Genomic DNA, 18,447 nt, shown 5'->3' with positions numbered 1-18,447 from the left:
GGCTGGTGGTGACTGGAATGCTAAGCACACTGTCTGGGGCTCAAGACTCATAACCACAAGAGGAAGACAACTAAAGAACTGCATTGATGACAAAAACTACAGAATACTCACTACACGTGAACCAACTTACTGGCCCACAGATAGGAGTAAAATCCCAGACCTGCTAGACTTCCTAATCTCCAGTGGCATATCAAATTTATATACAAAGACAGAGAGCTGCTATGATGTTGCAGGTGACCACTCCCCTGTGATTGTCACACTTAGCACCTCAGTAATTCAACAAAAAAGACCCGAAAGATTGTCGAGTAATAAAACTGACTGGGAGGCTTTTAGAAAAATCATACAGAATGAAATAAACCTAAAACATAAACTTAAAACCCGAGATGACATTGATGATGCCGTTGTTAAATTCACTAACCTTATACAGGAGGCAGCTTGGAAAACCACACCTACAGTAAAACACTCTTATCAAACTAACCACAACTTCTCCCTGGAAGTAAAAGAGAGAATTCTAGAAAAGAGACGTTTAAGACGAGTATGGCATGTCAGTCGACTTGCATCTGATAAAACAGCACTAAACAAAGCTGCAGCTGAACTGAAAAGATTCTTGGCCAATATAGAAAATGAAACTGTACAAAGCCATCTTGAAGCCCTGTCACCACAATTAAGTGTCCACTCTAAATACTCGTTGTGGAAAGCCACTCAACATCTAAGCCAACCCCAACTAGCTGAACCACCAATTGAGTACAATGACAAATGGGCAAAAACAGATGAGGAAAAGGCAGAAGCATTTGCATCACATCTTAAATCGGTTTTTCAAGAGAATTCCGGTAACAACCAGGAATCTTGGGAAAAAGAAGTGGATGATTACCTTCAGAGTGACTATCAAATGAGTATGCCAATACGAGCTGTATCTCCAAAGGAACTACAGAAAGAAATAAGAAAACTAGAACTGAGAAAGGCTCCTGGCTTTGATTTAATCACTGCTGAGATACTCAGAGAGTTACCACAGAAAGCGGTCATCTACCTAACATACTTAATCAACAGCATCTTCAGACTTTCCTATTTCCCTTCCATCTGGAAAATCTCAGATATTATTATGATCCACAAAGAAGGTAAACCTCCAAACCTAGCTAGCTCTTACCGACCAATCAGCCTCTTGCCAGTAATGTCCAAGCTGTTTGAAGGATTATTTAACAACAGACTTCAGCCCATAATTTCTAAGGGAAACCTCCTACCTAACCACCAGTTTGGGTTCAGAAAAATGCACTCAACAATAGAGCAACTCCACAGGGTATGCAATAAAATCAGAGAGTCATTTGAGAAGAAAGAGTACTGCTCGGCAGTTTTCCTGGATGTTCAGCAGGCCTTTGATAGGGTGTGGCACAAAGGCTTACTCTACAAGCTAAAAATGGTACTACCACATACATACTATTCACTACTGGAATCTTACCTCAGTGAGAGACTATTTCGGGTAAAGTGCAAGGAAGCCCACTCAAAACTTTATGACATAAAAGCTGGTGTTCCCCAAGGCTCTGTGCTTGGCCCCTCCCTGTACAGTCTTTACACAGCAGATATACCTCAGTCCAGAAATGTCACCACAGCCACCTATGCTGACGATACAGCAGCCCTATCTAGCAGCAAGACGCCAGAGCAAGCCTCGAAGCAACTACAAGAATATCTTGGGGAAATGGATAAATGGTTGGAAAAATGGAAGATAAAGGCAAGTGCATCCAAATCAGTGCACATCACATTCACCCTAAGACAAGGTAACTGCCCACCAGTCAAACTAGGAGGAGAGGCACTCAAGCACGTAGATAATGTCAAGTACTTGGGTATGCACCTGGACAGAAAACAGACATGGAAACATCACATTCAGCAAAAGAGGAACGCAATCAACCTGAAGACACGAGAACTAGAATGGCTCATCAACCCAAGATCAAGACTAAGCCTTGAAAATAAATTGTTGGTATACACATCTATTCTCAAGCCACTGTGGACTTATGGCATAGAACTTTGGGGCACTGCAAGCACTTCAAACATACAAGTCATACAAAGGTGTCAAAATGCAATCCTTAGAAAAATAAGCAACGCACCCCTATTCACCAAAACATCTGAAATACATGAATACTTGAAAGTTCCTACCGTGTTGGAGGAGGTTAGATCTCGAACAGCTAGATACAGAACGCGACTGCAGATGCATGTGAACCCACTCGCCGCCCAGCTCACTAACGAACTGAATTGTACCCGACTCAAGAGACACAAAATCCTGGATCTTGACAAAAGGGGACTAGTTTAAAACATGGGGAAACAATCAATGGATGACAGACCCGACATGTGACGCTCACAGAAAATACCTGCTTATGGTCTCAGGACCGATCGCAAGTGGCCATTAAATAAGAAAAAAAAAAAAAAAAAAAAGATCTCTACAATAATATTGTAGAGGTATCGAAATGTCATAAATCAACTGAACTATATAAATAAATGTACCTTCTTAATACCATATACCATATTTAATTTGACCGCTAATAAAAAACTATGCTTATTCCAGACACCACTAAGCTACTCAGGACTTGGCAACTTCGGACCGCAAGACTTCAGCATGGGCTCATCGGACATGATCGGGCTCACGTGGGGCGCCCACCAGCTGCAGACTCTACAGCACAACAGGTACATGTCTGTAATCCTTCATACTATCTAACTGTTTACGCTTCCGCTTTGCTAGTTTAACACAAGCATTTCACTATAAAAGGAATTATTTAAAAATATGTTAGTTGATAAAAAAATATTTAAAAAGAGAAACGGCCTCACAAAATCACTAAATTGCAAGAAATATTTTAATTTTGAGGTATGTTATAGTAGAAATGAACCTAAGCAGATTTATTTTGAAGATAGTGTGGTTAAAACCTAATCCGAAGCATTGTGCACCAACTTCTAAAAAGACACATATACTTTTTTACAGATACAAACGAATTGAGAACCTCCTCCTATTTTCGAATTCGGTAAAAATTGGTATGAGATGGTAACATCCTTACGTACATTGTCTATAAGAGAAGCGTATCTACCATAGTTCTATCACTTAAATTAACGTATTTTTGGTAATTTCATTATATTTTATAAATCCCATAAACATCCAATTCCAGTTTCTATTGACGGAAATAAATATACTCGTATTGATAACAGTTATTAATAGTTATCTTTTAAATTTGCATAAACGAGTAGATCGAGGCCAAGTTGCTATTTTTTTTCATTAAATATTATGTTGTCCTCATACAGGAAATCGAAATGTGTTAGTAAAACTACAGTTTATCTAGATTTGATTTAATTTGGCCAGTGTATCTATTATACACTATTCATCAAATAAAAAAGGCTCCACCGTGACAGTGAGTACACTGCCGTGACCAGGATTCGAACCTGGGTTACTACGGCCACAACGTAGGGTCCTAACCACTAGACGATCACGGCTACTGGAGCACTGGCTCTTGTAACAAAATTATTGATCGGATTGGTAGAACCAGTAAAGAAAACCATAATATTTGATCTACCTTGCCCCCCGCGGCTTGATACTAACACAAGTGAAGGGGGGCAACACTGCTTTTAGAAGGTTCAGCTTATAGCGGTTGTAACTGGAACACTTTCACTCTTAGCGGTTGTTACGCACGACTGCTTCTGATTTATATAATTATAGTGCTAACACATAATTTAGCTTGAGCAGTAAATACTCAGAACTTAAACTAACACTGTTGTTAATTAAGCTAATAAAATATTAGTTACGATATAACAATTCCTGCCTATGCTAAGGAATAAATAAATCATCAACATAGCAAATTGTTAATGTTAAATTCAATAACATTTTATCGATATGGGTAATTATTTTCAGTTTTAAAATTTAAAATTCAGTAATGTTCATTAAAGCCCTGGGTTCACAAGCCTATATTTGTTAAAATGCATAAAAACAAGTAAGTTAGTGCACAAAATTGCTACATGGCAAAACCTAGTGTCGAGATCTATGGTGCTGACAGTCTGATTTGTCCACAGTAATAGTTTGCCAGTGCTCGGGGGTGGGACGCCGCCGCCGGCCGCTTCGCCCAACAACGTGAAGATCAAAGCCGAGCCCGTGTCCCCCCCGCGCGCCCCTGACCACCTGCACCGCGCCCCCCCGCCCGGCGCGCCGCAACCAGCACATCTATCTGGAGTCATTGATGGTAAACTCATCAATATGAATAGTCTTTGCGAATCTACTTCATTCAGTCACCGAATCCATTGGTCATGAGCTGATGCCCTTGTGGGCTCCTAGAGGTGTTAAGGCACGCCGAGCATTGCCAAAAATACTGAGGTTGATTTTGATTCCAGACAGGCACCAATCAGTCACCTAGAGCTGGTTATCACAGCAAAGTTCTCAATATACCTAATTATCGTTGTAGCGTGTCCAAGTAAAAATACTTACTTACTAACTTTACCACTTCCTTTGTTGATGGCACATTCATACAAAACTATAACAAAACAGAAACTCATATAAAAATGCTTGCTTTTACAGGTTCTGTAACATCGAGCAACATGGGTTCACCAGCCGGCCAAGACATGCGGCATTCGAGCGCCGTGCCACTAGACTACGAGCAGCCTCACACGAAGCGGCCGCGGATCGAGGGTTGGGCCACATAGCTAGGCCCTGAGGCCTTCGGATCCTATCCGAGGCCCTTACACCCGCACTGCTAATTCGGCCGTGGCAACGAGGCCCAACCATCCAACGTGACTTGCCCTGAATGTGACTGTCATTATGACATCTGGCGCCGCACACGGGCAGTCGCGGGGCCCAATCACTCCAATGGTGCTGGTTCGAAACTCTGACAGTGAATTATGAAACTAGATTCAAAGGAATGAAGGTGCTTTTCAGTTTTAAAATCGATGGCACGGCTAAAATCAATGGAATGTGTGCTAAAATGGTAACAAAATAAAACGAAGTAAACTTATAATGATTACTAATTTAGTGTTAACGACGGAAATTGTTTTCATATAAGAAGTCAAAACCTTACATGTATGAATGTCCACTACTTTAAATGTACTACCCTTCATATGTACGTAATTAATGATATCATGTAATGTAAATGCTGCACACAAATTGCAAGTTCACTAGAAATAACTGTAAGAATTAAATGTAAGCTTTCTACGTCAATGAAGTACAATATTTGTCCGTTTATTTATAGTTGCAATCTTACTGATCAATGTTGAACTAATAGTACGTAAAGTAGAGTCCCTGTTCCCTTGTACATAAGTACTTTTAATGTGCAAATCCGTGCCATTGTCTATTTAGCCTAAACATTTAGTCAATTTTAGAACAATGACTACAGCGTTGAACTAATGAAAATGCACGAAATAATCGGAACCGTTGAGTGAAGGAACTATCAAGTGGAGAGGCCGAGTGGTGTACCGAGGTGACAATGTTTAGGATGTGTTTAAGTGCGTTAAAGACTTAAAATGACTGTTGACTTTTGTGTTAGTGTTCTAAAAAGTTTTTTGTGCCATTTTAAAAATAATAATAGTGTGACATCCGAACTTTGAATCTTGTAAATTAAGTAGCTAAAGTTAGTGTCATCACACAGAAGATAATAAATTATATATTGTAAAATCTATTACCTATATATCTATTGACATATTTATATACATGGAAATCATATACGATATTTACATAATATGTATACACGTCCCGTTAGGTACGATCGTTATGTAATTAGGTAATGTTAGCTAGAGATGAGTATGTAATATACCACACAAAGCTTTAAAATTTCTTATGATAACACTTGCACTCTAAGCACTTGTAAGAAAACACAAAAAACTACAATTATTGTATAATATCACGTAACAAGCTAACTTACTATCGCTTTGTTTTCAAAGCTGATATTACTTCAGTCTGCAGTAGTTTCAATGCTTCAGTTTCTTACAAGATGCACTATCATTCGGTTTATTATATTATATTTATGAACGTTTACTTTTTGATGATCAGATAAAGTCCAAACGAGAGTCACTCGTTCGAAGACCAAATATTAAGTCAATTTTGAATATCATATTATAAAATTATTATACTTGTTAAGTATGTTAGAAAGAGTTGTTTTATTTAGTCACATTTTTGCTACGATTATTAAATTCATAATATACCTATGTTAGGGCAGAATGAGTCATAGTAACATTTTTATTTTGTTAATGTGATCTGAAGAGTTCTTTGATTTTGTTATGTAAACCTAAAAGTTAATCGAAATCAACGTAGATTTTTCAATAGGAGAAGAATATATATAATTACATAAAGGAAATATTTTAACCTTATACACGCATATTGAATAACATATTTTGGTACAGCACTTTTTCATAAAACCACAAACACATATTTTAGGAAATATTTTGTAACCAATAATAATTATACTCCTTTATCCTTCTTGATTCCATCCAAGTTCATATAACTTTTATCGCTTGCATTGCAAAATACCTATATGTTCATTACTTATTATTCTATGAAATAAACCTTTTTATATTATCATTGATACTACATAATTTTATAGGATACCACTAGAAGTTTAATTTAACATAGAGTGTTCTTCCTTTACTTTTTCATATCTTTTCACTGTAGATGCCTTACTCACAGTGCCTAAATGTACCACATTTATAAACCGTTTTGTACCAAAATTTGTAAAATAGGAAAGCAACATTTTCACACGCCCTAATATTTTAAGCAACTATTATTATTACTATACTAAATAAATCTGTATCGTTATCAAAATGGTAATGCATGTATTTGTAATGATGTCAGCCCTAGAGCTGCTCTAATGTAATTTATGAGAGTTTTGACCAAATATGGTAGATTTGATACGAGTCTGCACAATGGTTTTAGCTAGATGTTGTATGTACTGACTATATTGAAATTTCTAGGCAACCTTTAGTACATACCTATCGCGAAAATGTTTCTAAAAACCTTGAATGTTTAGCTACTAAATTACAGTTAAACTGTAATTAAAATTTAGCATAAAATGTGATTGTTACATAGTAAGACAATACTTTGAGAATGAAGGGTTTGGAAATAAAATAACATAATCGCTAGTCTTATATAGACAGGGCCTTCAAATCACAGTAACAAAATGAAGTAGTTGTTAAAATTTGTACAGGGATGTATCCACATAAAAATGTTCAAAAGTCTGAACTATTTTCACATTGTAAAATTGGTATACACGTCTAGAATTTTAATAAAACGAATTAATATTTTAATACCGGAACGTAATGAATGTTAACCCATGTTTAGGGAATTGTGTAAAAATTAATGTACACCTTTAAATGTTGATGTAAATTGTTGATGTGATAAACTACTACTACTACTTACTAGTACCATTGTTGAATCCATTACTTGTACATAATATATATTCTATAACTTGTACGTGTAAAATGAGTTTCGGTCGTTCGTTCCTAATGAGTTTCTTTGTTGGTTCCAAGTTGGTAAAATATTTCTTCGTCAAATTATTATGTACGTTAAATTTGCTCAAAAAGAGTTTTTTTAGCATTTTCGTATTTTTAGTGGTCTGATTATGACCTTTTGAATGTCAGACAGAACAGACATAACTAGAATCTTGGTGCAAAAGTACTATCACAATTACAAAAATATATAATAAATGGTTGTTAACGATAAATAAATCATCACAATGAAAATATGTTTCCAAATAGCAAACACGGCGTCGCCCATGCAGTTATTCTATAGATAATAATATATTTAATGCATATATCACCAATAAAAACATAGAAGTACATTATTGCTGTTACCTCATGAATATCCATTGCACTGATGACCCTCTTAAGCTTAATGTTCACAATAAGATATGAAGTCAATATGTTAAGCTGATTTCAGACGTTGTTTGCACAAATGTAACAGTATACAGGGTGGCCCAAAGAGTGACGTCCAAAGGAAAATGTTTGATTCCTTAGGTCAAGGGGTAGCCAAATCACCCCCATGTATGTTTAGCAATTTTTAGTAGTTTAGGAGTTATGATTTTTTTTCCTAATTTTTTACGAAAATCGACCTCAGTGGATTAATTATGTTTTATTATTTTTTGGATAACTTTTTTAAAGCATTTTTTTATTTTTGTGTCATCCTCTGAAGTTATTCTTTTAACCATAAAAGTTTCAGCTTCCTAGCTGTAATGTAAGTTTGTAATTTTTTTATCGAAAGTTCGAATTATATCATCGAGCTAGACTGCTCTGAATTTTCTACTTGAAATTAAAAATTAAAGAAGATATTCTCATGGTGCCTTATTAATTTTAAAAACTCCGCAAGGTTCCATAATTACATAAAAATAAAAATAAACTATTGCTTAATAGGGTATTATTTGCAGAAAAAAGCCTTCAAAGGTACCTGGGTGGAAATTACCTAATTAGTAAATTGTTTCACAAAGTTGAAATATTCCTGTTATGTCATTACTAAGGACTAATTAAGTTAGAAAATGTATCAAATTAAAGGGAAAATTAAATTATTTACTTTTTTTTTAATTTACGTTACATTTTTGAATGTAAATTCTTAGAAAAATGTTTTAGTCTGAGTAGTAAGATTTATGAGATAATTTTATTATTAATAATAAGTAAATAAACTCTAATAATTATTTTACACATTTACTCACAATAAATTTTCAAAATGGCGACCTCCCATAGCAATACACAACCTACATCTACGCAAGAAATTTTCTTTAAGTCGCCTATACGCTTCTCTGTTTCATTCAGATGTAACTTTTTGAGAGATGTCACATTTTTGAGAAAAGGTACTTTTTTTACATGTTTAGCCTTTTGACAAATGTCATATTTTTTACATTTGTCACTTTTTTGACTTAAAGAAAATTTCTTGCGTAGATGTAAGTGAGGTTGTGTATTGCTATGGGAGGTCGCCATTTTGAAACTTTATTGTGAGTAAATGTGTAAAATAATTATTGGAGTTTATTTACTCATTATTTAAAAAAAAACACGCACTCACGCCTTGTACTAATGCACTTCCTTGCGGGGTAGGCAGAGGTGCATTGCTGCACCCACTTTTCGCCAGAGTGTATGTTAGTCCCAATGTAATAGGGGGCGGGCCTATTGCCATTTTACGGGCACATCCAAGACCCGAGAACAAATATCTGTGTTTAAACAAATATCTGCCCCGGCCGGGAATCGAACCCGGGACCATCGGCTCAGTGGTCAGGGTCACTAACCACTACGCCATTCGGTCGTCATTATTAATAATAAAATTATTTCATAAATCTTACTACTCAGACTAAAACATTTTTCTAAGAATTTACATTCAAAAATGTAACGTAAATTTAAAAAAAAAGTAAATAATTTAATTTTCCCTTTAATTTGATACATTTTCTTACTTAATTAGTCCTTAGTAATGACATAACAGGAATATTTCAACTTTGTGAAACAATTTACTAATTAGGTAATTTCCACCCAGGTACCTTTGAAGGCTTTTTTCTGCAAATAATACCCTATTAAGCAATAGTTTATTTTTATTTTTATGTAATTTTGGAACCTTGCGGAGTTTTTAAAATTAATAAGGGACCATGAGAATATCTTTTTCAATTTTTAATTTCAAGTAGAAAATTCAGAGCAGTCTAGCTCGATGATATAATTCGAACTTTTGATAAAAAAATAACTAACTTACATTACAGCTAGGAAGCTGAAACTTTTATGGTTAAAAGAACAACTTAAGAGGATGACACAAAAATAAAAAATGCTTTAAAAAAGTTATCCAAAAAATAATAAAACATAATTAATCCACTGAGGTCGATTTTCGTAGAAAATTTGGAAAAAAAATCATAACTCCTAAACTACTAAAAATTGCTGAACATACATGGGGGTGATTTGGCTACCCCTTGACCTAAGAAATCAAACATTTTCCTTTGGACGTCACTCTTTGGGCCACCCTGTATAAAAGTATTTCAACTAAGCTGGTATTGGGAGCATAATTTCCGGGGTTGTGAGCTTTGCAATCGGGAATGAGTGCAAGATTAGTAATTTTAAATAAATCTTAATAATATTAAAGTAACTTTATATATTCATTTTTAATACGCACAATAGTTGTGTTTCTTGTAAAAAGGGTTTGCTTGGTTTGTTTTGTAGATGTACCTATTGTGCATGTTTTATATCCTTTGTGTTTTGTCTGTGTTGCAATAGCAAAGAGTATTAACTTTATTCTGTTAACTTATTATTAGGATGAGTATTCTTTGCATTTAAATAAATTGTAGTGTTAAGTATGGGTACGGATATCATATTCTGGCATGCAGTGCAGTCTTATAAATGTTTACATTTTGCTATTGCTTCGCAGTGTCCTGTGAACAACCCTCGTAATGTAAGGACTTGAATACATATCCCTTTTTGAATACTCAACTAGATTTCATGATTTCACCTTTAACATCATCAGTTGTGCAATACAATATTTATGGAAGTGCTTATTAGTTAGTATTAGGTATATTTTTGTTTGAATTTACAATGAATGCAAAAATGATCATCTGTTGTATTTTATCGATATTTTTACTGATCTGTATACCCCGTTATCTGTAGGTATTACGGTAGCGTGTCAAATAATACACATGACTTCGTATTTATGTATTATGAAATTATTCAATGCATCTCTTGGATTAGGTATAATAAGTAAAATCCCTGTATAAGTACAATATGTTCCCGTACACATATAATTTAATAGATACCTAACTGTATTTTGTACTTGTAGATATATTTTAATTTTTGTAAAGTAGGCATGATGTTTTCCGGTATGGAAAGGATATTTCAATGCGATATAATATTATGTGTCTGATTTACTAAATTGTAATACTGATAGCGGGGTCTGCTGATTGTAAGGCGGGAGGTGTGGTAGTCGTTAGATTGACGGGTACCTCTCGAGGATTTTAAGTCATCGTGTATAGTTACTTTTTAAGTTAAGGCCGGGCCAAATATTGCATTATTGAAAGGTCTTAGGCGCCTGTAGTCTGCTGTTGGCAGCCATCTCTGCCCGTGTATAGGTACAATGGTACGTTGTGCATGTCAGTGGGTGAATGAAAATATTAATGTTTACAGACAGTGTTAGAAAATTGTTATAAATTATTTTGATGACTGTTCAAAGGATAATAAAGAGTTGGATGTCATTAATGTCTTTAATTTCGCTAAAGTTGTCCTAAAACTTATGTATTACTTCATGAAAACCTTTAAGTACACTTTAGTACCTTGTCAAACTCACAAACTGTCTATTCGTTCTCTCAAACATGGTGTGTTAGTTTGTCAAGGCACTGAGCTGACTGCACTACACATAATATATTTTAATTTATAAGTACTATATTACTTCATATAGTAGAAGATATAACAGGATCGCCAAAAGCACTTTTAGACGCAGTATGATGCCTGGTAATATTGTTTGTGGCCAAAATATTCTCTGATTGAAATCGCCTCTTTCTTTGATCTCTTTCAAATATCTCTTGGACTTCTTTATCTAAATCCATAGAACTCGATCTACGATATTCCCAACGATCTGTGTCCACACTCTGATGAACTATTATGGTTTCATCGGTGACGTGTATTGTGTGTCCGTCTAGAGTGTCTCTGGACCCCGCACTATACGGCCTTTGATTGAAATAAACTCTGCTATCAACATCGTCATCGTCCGTTATAAATTTGATTTCACTTGAAACATCGGATTTAGGTGTCGGTATAAGATTCTCTCTCGAATTCGCCGAAAGTATTTTTCTGTCTGTACTGACTTTCTTTTTCGGTCTACATTTCCGGTTGCATCCACCCATCCACTCTGATATGAGGGCAGCAGCGGCTATGATCGCACCAGCTGCCAATAACAGGAACATACCTTGAGTATCTTCAAGAGTTAATCCTTTTTCTTCGGCTGATACTATTTTGATGCTGCCCGAACTACTTGCCTGTATTTATAAAATCTTGGATTAAAATCAATACATGGGTCTAGGTATATGACTGCTAAAATTGTCTAAACATGATCTTATAAAAAATCATTTTAACACTATATTAAAACTAACCGCTAGTAGCTTCCCCGTTGTTGATCGTTGAATTTCCCAACGTACTTCATCGACAATCTTATTCAATAACCCACTTTGTGACATCCGTTGTATGTCCCCACTTAATTTAGCTGTGTACAATGACTGATTCGGAAATCCAATAGATACTCCAAAAGGGACAAAACATTCATTTGAAATATGCAGCGTTGCTCGTTTAGATCTACAAAAGTCGGAAACTTAATATTAGTATTAAGTACGTGATATGTGTCACCTAATCTGACAGGCCAATTCTGACACCACTCTGATATATGCTATTCCAACTGTAGTGTTTGTCACCGACAGCGACATCCTAACTAATATTATAAATGCGAAAGTAACTGTGTCTGTCTGTCTGTCTGTCTCTTACTCTTTCACGCCAAAACCACTGAACGGATTTAAATGAAATTTGGTATACATACATACGGTCTAGACCGTGGGAAAGAACATAGGCTACTATTTATCACAGAATTTCCACGGGAAAACTTTTTAAGGCGAAGCTAAGCGCGCGGGAACAGCTAGTCATAAATAAAAACAAATTTTATCGTTGCGAGATAACTTACTTTGTTAGTGAAAAATTAGCCTGCACAATATATTCAAGTTCAGCTTTAGAACCTAAAAACGCGTAGTTCCAAAAAAATGCCTTGGTGGTATTCCTGATCCCCGCTTCGACGTTTGGAACAAAAGACATTCTAGATAATAATTTATTCGTTTTAGGATCTGACGAATTAAAAAACCATCTTTCCCATCCACCGTGATCTGAAAAGAAGAGATATTATATTTGAGTATCGTTGCAGGTCAGGTAAAAAAGTCCAAAAGTCGTTTTTGAGTACCTACCTAAGATCAAGTAAGTTATTTTAGAACGTCAAAATAAACTTTTATTATAGTAATTTACAGTACAGCTCCTTCGTAGTCCTACTTAACTAGTCAGGAGCAGAAGTCCCCTGAGTAAAATCATTGCAATTATTCAGTGCATCTTACCTTTAATTATACCTATCTACATTTATAAACAGTTATTAGTACTAAGGCGCATAACATGCACCACAGTTAAGATAAGTAGATACATAATTATCTGAATTAAAATAGTACGTATACTCGTATTTACCTAAAGTTCCAATTCTGAAAAATCCTCGCAGTAGTTGGTCGATGGAGTCAATAGTTTCAGGAAACACAGGGAGAGTTACAAACGCAATGATCGACCCGGTGTAACAGCTTGTTATAATTATTGTAAAGATCCAGTACCAGCCTATGGAACAAACGTTTGAGAAGTTATATAACTTAGTTATTTGCAAACAAAACATAAGGTAAATTTAGAAGTAGGTAACTGAACGTACCAATAAGCAATCTTGTAGTAATCTTCGTGGTCTTACTCCAAGAATTCTTTCCAACAAACGTGAAACAATTGGTAAAAGTGCCGAAAACATACCAAAACATGTTTTCGATCTCTCCAGAGTCATTCAGTAGGTGGCGAAGGGTATGCTTGTCAGAGAATGCCAGAGGGAAAATACCAATCAAGTATGTAAAAGTTAAGGCGACCCACACATGCCAGTGAAATGGACCCAGGATGGCCCGGTATCTGCAACGTTTATGCAATTAAGCTTATGGGCAGATGGTAGGTAGTTGGTACATTGATTGATGTAAATTGTCCAAATGTCAAATCCAAAGCATCTATTTATTTACCATAAAGTTACACACAAATACTGAGGACGAAACGGAAAGTGACAGTCTACATCTGAAAATGTATTCTCCAATAGCTTACCACAATTTAAATCTAAATTATTAGAATTTATATAGAAGTTTACATAATATCGGTAAAATTAACAACACACCTAACTTAAAACTTAGTTCTTAAATATGTAAAGTTTTGGCAAATGTTGTGAATACATATAACTGGTACAAGTACTAGAGTAAGACCTATATGTAACTATAGTTTAAGAATTATTTGTATTGTATACTGTTTGTATTCCTTTACCAAAAAATAAATGTATAGGTACAAAATAATAATTATGTATAATGCTCACAACTATAATCCCCGAAGGGGTAGCCTGTATTCATGTGCACTGTGCACTTGTGCAGGTTGCCTCACAAAGTTTTTCTTTACCGTAAGAGCTCATGGTAACTATAATTTTGTATTTAAATTATTGATGTTCGATATCGGTCGAACACTTTTAATATTTGTACTTATGTGGATAGACTGAAATCAATATGCTCCTTCTTGTACGGTAGGTTAATTTTACTTTGACAAGATGTCAATCGTCGTCAGTCTATGTCGTGTTGTTCTGCGGTCGTAAGTAATAATCGCATTAATAGTGAGTTCGGGAAATATGGGTTAAGTATCACCAAAATGACAAAGTGAATTTTGTGAGTGAACATCAAGATTCCTTCGGATTTCTTTGAGGGGGCCTCCGAGCCGCGCCGTGTCCTAGAACTTCGACTTGCGTACGTGAGCTAAACCCTTTATGTAACACTTCATATAAAAATAATTCTTTGGTATATACCAAGATTTGAACACTCGGCCTCTCGATTAAGAGTCGAGCTCTTATCAATTACGCCACTACGACGTGCATAATGTTCCTTGTGGTAAATATTCACCTCGGTAATGCAGTAGACAGTAGTGTGACAAAGACGGCGCAATCCTGGGAGTGAGCGGCTGTCATGTCCATTTCTTGAATCCGCTGGTTGGTCAGGTACATCCCGGCGATGCCCACGTCGGCTCTCCCCATTGCTATTTCTTTGGCAACTGCATCACTTGACCTGTGGGATTTCCACCATCGATTACGAAATAACGATCTTTAAACAGCGTCGGTCGCTCGCTTGTCAAATCTGGTATGAATCTGACAGATATTCGACAGGCGAGCAAATCTGCTTATGGATTGTTATTTTCTAATGTGTCGGTGGTGGTATGGTAGCTGGAGGGTTAATCTAGCTTTGCATAAAACGAACGAATGAAAGCAAAAAAGAGTCGTGGTTAAGTCGTAACGTAACTTATATTAGCGTTTTTTAAGTATATTTTATGTCGATGGATATCAAAATAAATTATTCACATTGCTCTTTGAAATCATGGAAAATAAAATTGATGTCTTGTTTTCTTACCCTAAATGCAATTCTTGTGGTTCCTTTATTTCAATTGAAAAGTTATTCCTTTCTCCAAGTAATTTGAGTATTCGAATTTCAATTCCATCCCAGATAACTCTTGGATTGCCACCATCTAGATCGCTTTTTACCCTAAATACGAAAGATATGACATATTAGGTATAAAGTATAAAAAGTCATTAACTCCTCACATCCCGAGAAATCAGTAACAATTAAAAATTTCCCGTGTCTGGTTTACCAATGGGTCATCGGGACGTAAGCGGTTAAAAAGTAAGTTAGTAGATACTACATACATATTACAAAATAATTAATTATGTATATTAATTTTATTATACCTATGTCATTCAATTCAATTTATCAAAAATCAAGTTTCATAAAAGATGATTAGTTACCTTCTAACAACGAAAGGGGGTTGATCAGCAGCAGCAATTATAAACCTGTGGCCAGCGTATCCCTGCTGCATCTTGTGTGGAAACAGCTCTACATCCCTGGAGTACTTGCCGTGACTCCAAGACGTGAGCACCACGGGCCGGCTGGCCCCAAGACCATCAATATACAGCTCGTGAGTGTAGAGAATGTAAGGTGCTTCCTACATAAAAGTCATGATGTTGTTCAATATAAAAAATACATATCAAAAATAAATTAATAATTCCTGAGTATACTTACAAGTTTGTCATCCTCATCTTTAAAACTTTGCCCAATCACCAGTAAATTTACAAATTTTCTAGATAAAGAACTAACCAGGTACTCTTGAACTGCCCACTGTGACGTTCTTGCAACTATAACGACTTTACTACTCGCCTGCATACCAATGACTTTACTAGTGGTTCTTAAATCGGTAAGAAATACTATGAAATGAACGCACTCTCTGACCGGCTTCAACAGATCAGGGTTGATTAGCTTATCATCAGTATCAATTTTCCCATGCACGAAGGTGACAGGGAAATCTTTAAATAGATCTTTGAATAAATGCTCTTCCTCGGATGCTACTTCTGAATCATACAGGATCACTGGAGTGCAATCGTTCAGATACCGGAGTGTCAAATTGTGAAGCAATACAATGAGAGATGGATTTTGATCAAAAGCACTGCTTTTATTAAGGAAATGTTCGTTCCATAATTCTTCTCTCGTTTTAGGATGCCCACGGAATGCTGTATCTACTTCTCTTTTATTTATCGGTTTGTTTTTTGGTTTCTTATCACTTGCATGTCCGTTAGCAGTTTTATTTGGAACATACTTAATGCTTTGCCTTTCCTTCTGTTTTTCTAGTAAAGGTTTTGATAACTTTGAAAGGGATGGATAGTATTCTACTACCTCGCAGACATAAACTTGAAACAATAAAGCAATTGAAATAACTATTATATCAAATGTTACTTTCATTTCGTTCAGTTCTTTCACATGGACGGCAAATTGCGAATAAATTTTGTCTCTCGGGCGAGCCTCTTTTATAAAGGTTTTTCTTGACCTTGTTCCGTGAAATGTCACCAGGCAGGTGTTATGATTGAAATTTAATATTTTATTTGGGTTGCAGGTATTGCCTACCCCACGGTCACAGTCACTATCATGGAACAAGGTTATGATAAGAAATGTATACAAATGATTTTTATAAATAAAATCGTGCTGGATGAAATAAAATAAAACACAACGATTTAAAAATATTTTTAGCATTTTATTATACGCAGCACTGGTTGGTCCCTCAAATGACGATTTGTAAGAAAAATAACGAACTTCTCGTTTTACATAATATATTTCACAATAGGTTACGAATCAGTGTCAGAGCTTGATCATTTTTAAAGTATAAAAAGTCAAATAAACAAATTAGATAAAATTACAAATTTAGAAAATTTAAATACTAACCCTATATTTACAAACAAGATTCTTAGAAACTAGTATAATTAACTACGATATTAAATAGAGCAAGCGCATTGACATGAATATGAAACGATAATATAAAATGAAATAAGGAACAAAACGCATCTTTGCACTGTTGCGTTGCGCTGATATTTTAGTCTGACAGTTTAGAATACGTAAATTTTGAAAAAAAATGTCTGTGATGCAGCGATTTAGCAGTCGCATAGACATGTGTCACATCACCTCGCAGCGATGTATGCAGACGTCTATGTAACATTGAAATGAATCCGATAGGTAATTGTTATATTTAAAGTTTGAGAATTGTTTTCATAGGAATTAAAATTATCTCATTGCTATAAACTACTTTGCTACTAGTCATGGTAAATATTTCAAATGAAACATGCTATTTCTTACATTAAATCTTACATTCTACTTAAATTAAGCAGTAAAACTATAGGTCATTTATGTATATACAAATTATAAAAATATAAAAGCCAGTGTTAACCACAAAGCTGGCAAGATCCAAAATCATGTTAATTGAGAATATGGCTTTGAATTCATAGATGTTCAAAAGTATATAATATATGATAAGAAAAATACTCAATAAATTTTTCATGTTTATAAAACTTAAATGTTTCTGAAGTTTGATATAATTTTAATAAAATATAAATACGTTAGGTTAACATTTTTCTAAATTATATATCGCCTGAAAAAACGTTTCGTTATTGCGGTCTTGTCGATCAAGAAATTATAATTATAGTATTATAAATTATAACACATTTAAGGTGTATAATTCAAAACTTTTATGCTGTCAATGACATCTAGACTATCTCTAACACATATCACAGCTCCCAATACACTATACCATGGACTGCTACAGCTGAAGAAAAATCGAAAGATATGACATCAAAAACAGCTATCCTAATCACAATCATCAAACCTCCAAACTAGGTACATTGAACTAGAACAAAAATACTAGTAATATCAAAATATGTTTTGTGACCATCAAATATAAATGGCACTCTTTTAGTTGGTGACAAAACAATTTTAACTGATGAGAATAATATGCCAAGAAATGATACTTATTTTCCTTACGACCTCATCAGAATATTTTATAAAGTCGTATCAGAAATTTTATCGTATAATCTTGAATCATTTCTTTGCATTGGTACAATTTCTACCATTAATCTTATTTTTAAGAGAAACATTATTTTATTCCTCGATGTCATTGTCAATGCGTGATGATCTGATTCCAGTCTTTCCGGTCCACGGATAGATTTCGGGGCAGGGTTGACACGTTCTCATGTATCGAACTCCAGATTTGTGCCAAAGGTTGCAGACTTTAGGGTTGTTGCACTTCTTGGGTCGATCCTAGAATATAACAACGAAAAATATGAACACAGAAATAGCAATAAATGACTGCTTGAATAGGTTAAACATCAATATA

The 18,447-nt window shown here is 35.1% G+C and overlaps 3 protein-coding genes and 1 non-coding gene across 12 annotated transcripts in view; 1 reads left to right on the top strand and 3 right to left on the bottom strand.

Moving 5' to 3' along the window:
- Positions 1 to 11,147, top strand: part of LOC105388349 (myocyte-specific enhancer factor 2) — a 44,560-nt gene extending 33,413 nt beyond the window's left edge. For 3 of the 4 annotated variants that reach the window (XM_048633158.1, XM_011559242.3, XM_011559244.3), the window contains 4 exons: positions 2,552 to 2,676; positions 4,039 to 4,205; positions 4,538 to 7,914; positions 9,941 to 11,147. In XM_048633158.1, coding sequence (XP_048489115.1) covers positions 2,552 to 2,676; positions 4,039 to 4,205; positions 4,538 to 4,662 — 417 coding nt within the window. In that variant the 3' untranslated portion in view covers positions 4,663 to 7,914; positions 9,941 to 11,147. The remainder of the gene's footprint in view (positions 1 to 2,551; positions 2,677 to 4,038; positions 4,206 to 4,537; positions 7,915 to 9,940) is intronic. The other variant, XM_011559243.3, reaches the window with a different exon arrangement.
- Positions 3,394 to 3,465, bottom strand: Trnah-gug. Its single transcript has one exon. It is a non-coding gene; the product is annotated as a tRNA-His (tRNA).
- Positions 11,148 to 11,268: 121 nt separating the features above from the next.
- On the bottom strand, positions 11,269 to 16,817 carry LOC105388359 (ionotropic receptor 21a). The gene is made up of 9 exons (XM_011559255.3): positions 15,816 to 16,817; positions 15,542 to 15,738; positions 15,150 to 15,281; positions 14,649 to 14,810; positions 13,391 to 13,632; positions 13,162 to 13,302; positions 12,620 to 12,815; positions 12,042 to 12,240; positions 11,269 to 11,927 (listed from the first exon to the last, which is right to left on the bottom strand). The coding sequence occupies exons 1-9, from the start codon at positions 16,815 to 16,817 to the stop codon at positions 11,343 to 11,345; spliced, it is 2,856 nt and encodes a 951-aa protein (XP_011557557.3). The 3' UTR covers positions 11,269 to 11,342.
- The window catches only part of LOC105388358 (mucin-5AC), an 85,357-nt gene continuing 83,707 nt past the window's right edge, over positions 16,798 to 18,447 (bottom strand). For all 6 annotated transcript variants that reach the window (XM_038112605.2, XM_048633154.1, XM_048633153.1 and 3 more), the window contains one exon: positions 16,798 to 18,371. In XM_038112605.2, the coding sequence (XP_037968533.2) occupies positions 18,213 to 18,371 (159 nt within the window). In that variant the 3' untranslated portion in view covers positions 16,798 to 18,212. The remainder of the gene's footprint in view (positions 18,372 to 18,447) is intronic.

The sequence above is a fragment of the Plutella xylostella genome, chromosome 5 (assembly GCF_932276165.1).
Source record: "Plutella xylostella chromosome 5, ilPluXylo3.1, whole genome shotgun sequence".
NCBI lineage: Eukaryota > Metazoa > Arthropoda > Insecta > Lepidoptera > Plutellidae > Plutella > Plutella xylostella.
This window is presented reverse-complemented; position numbering and strand designations above follow the sequence as displayed.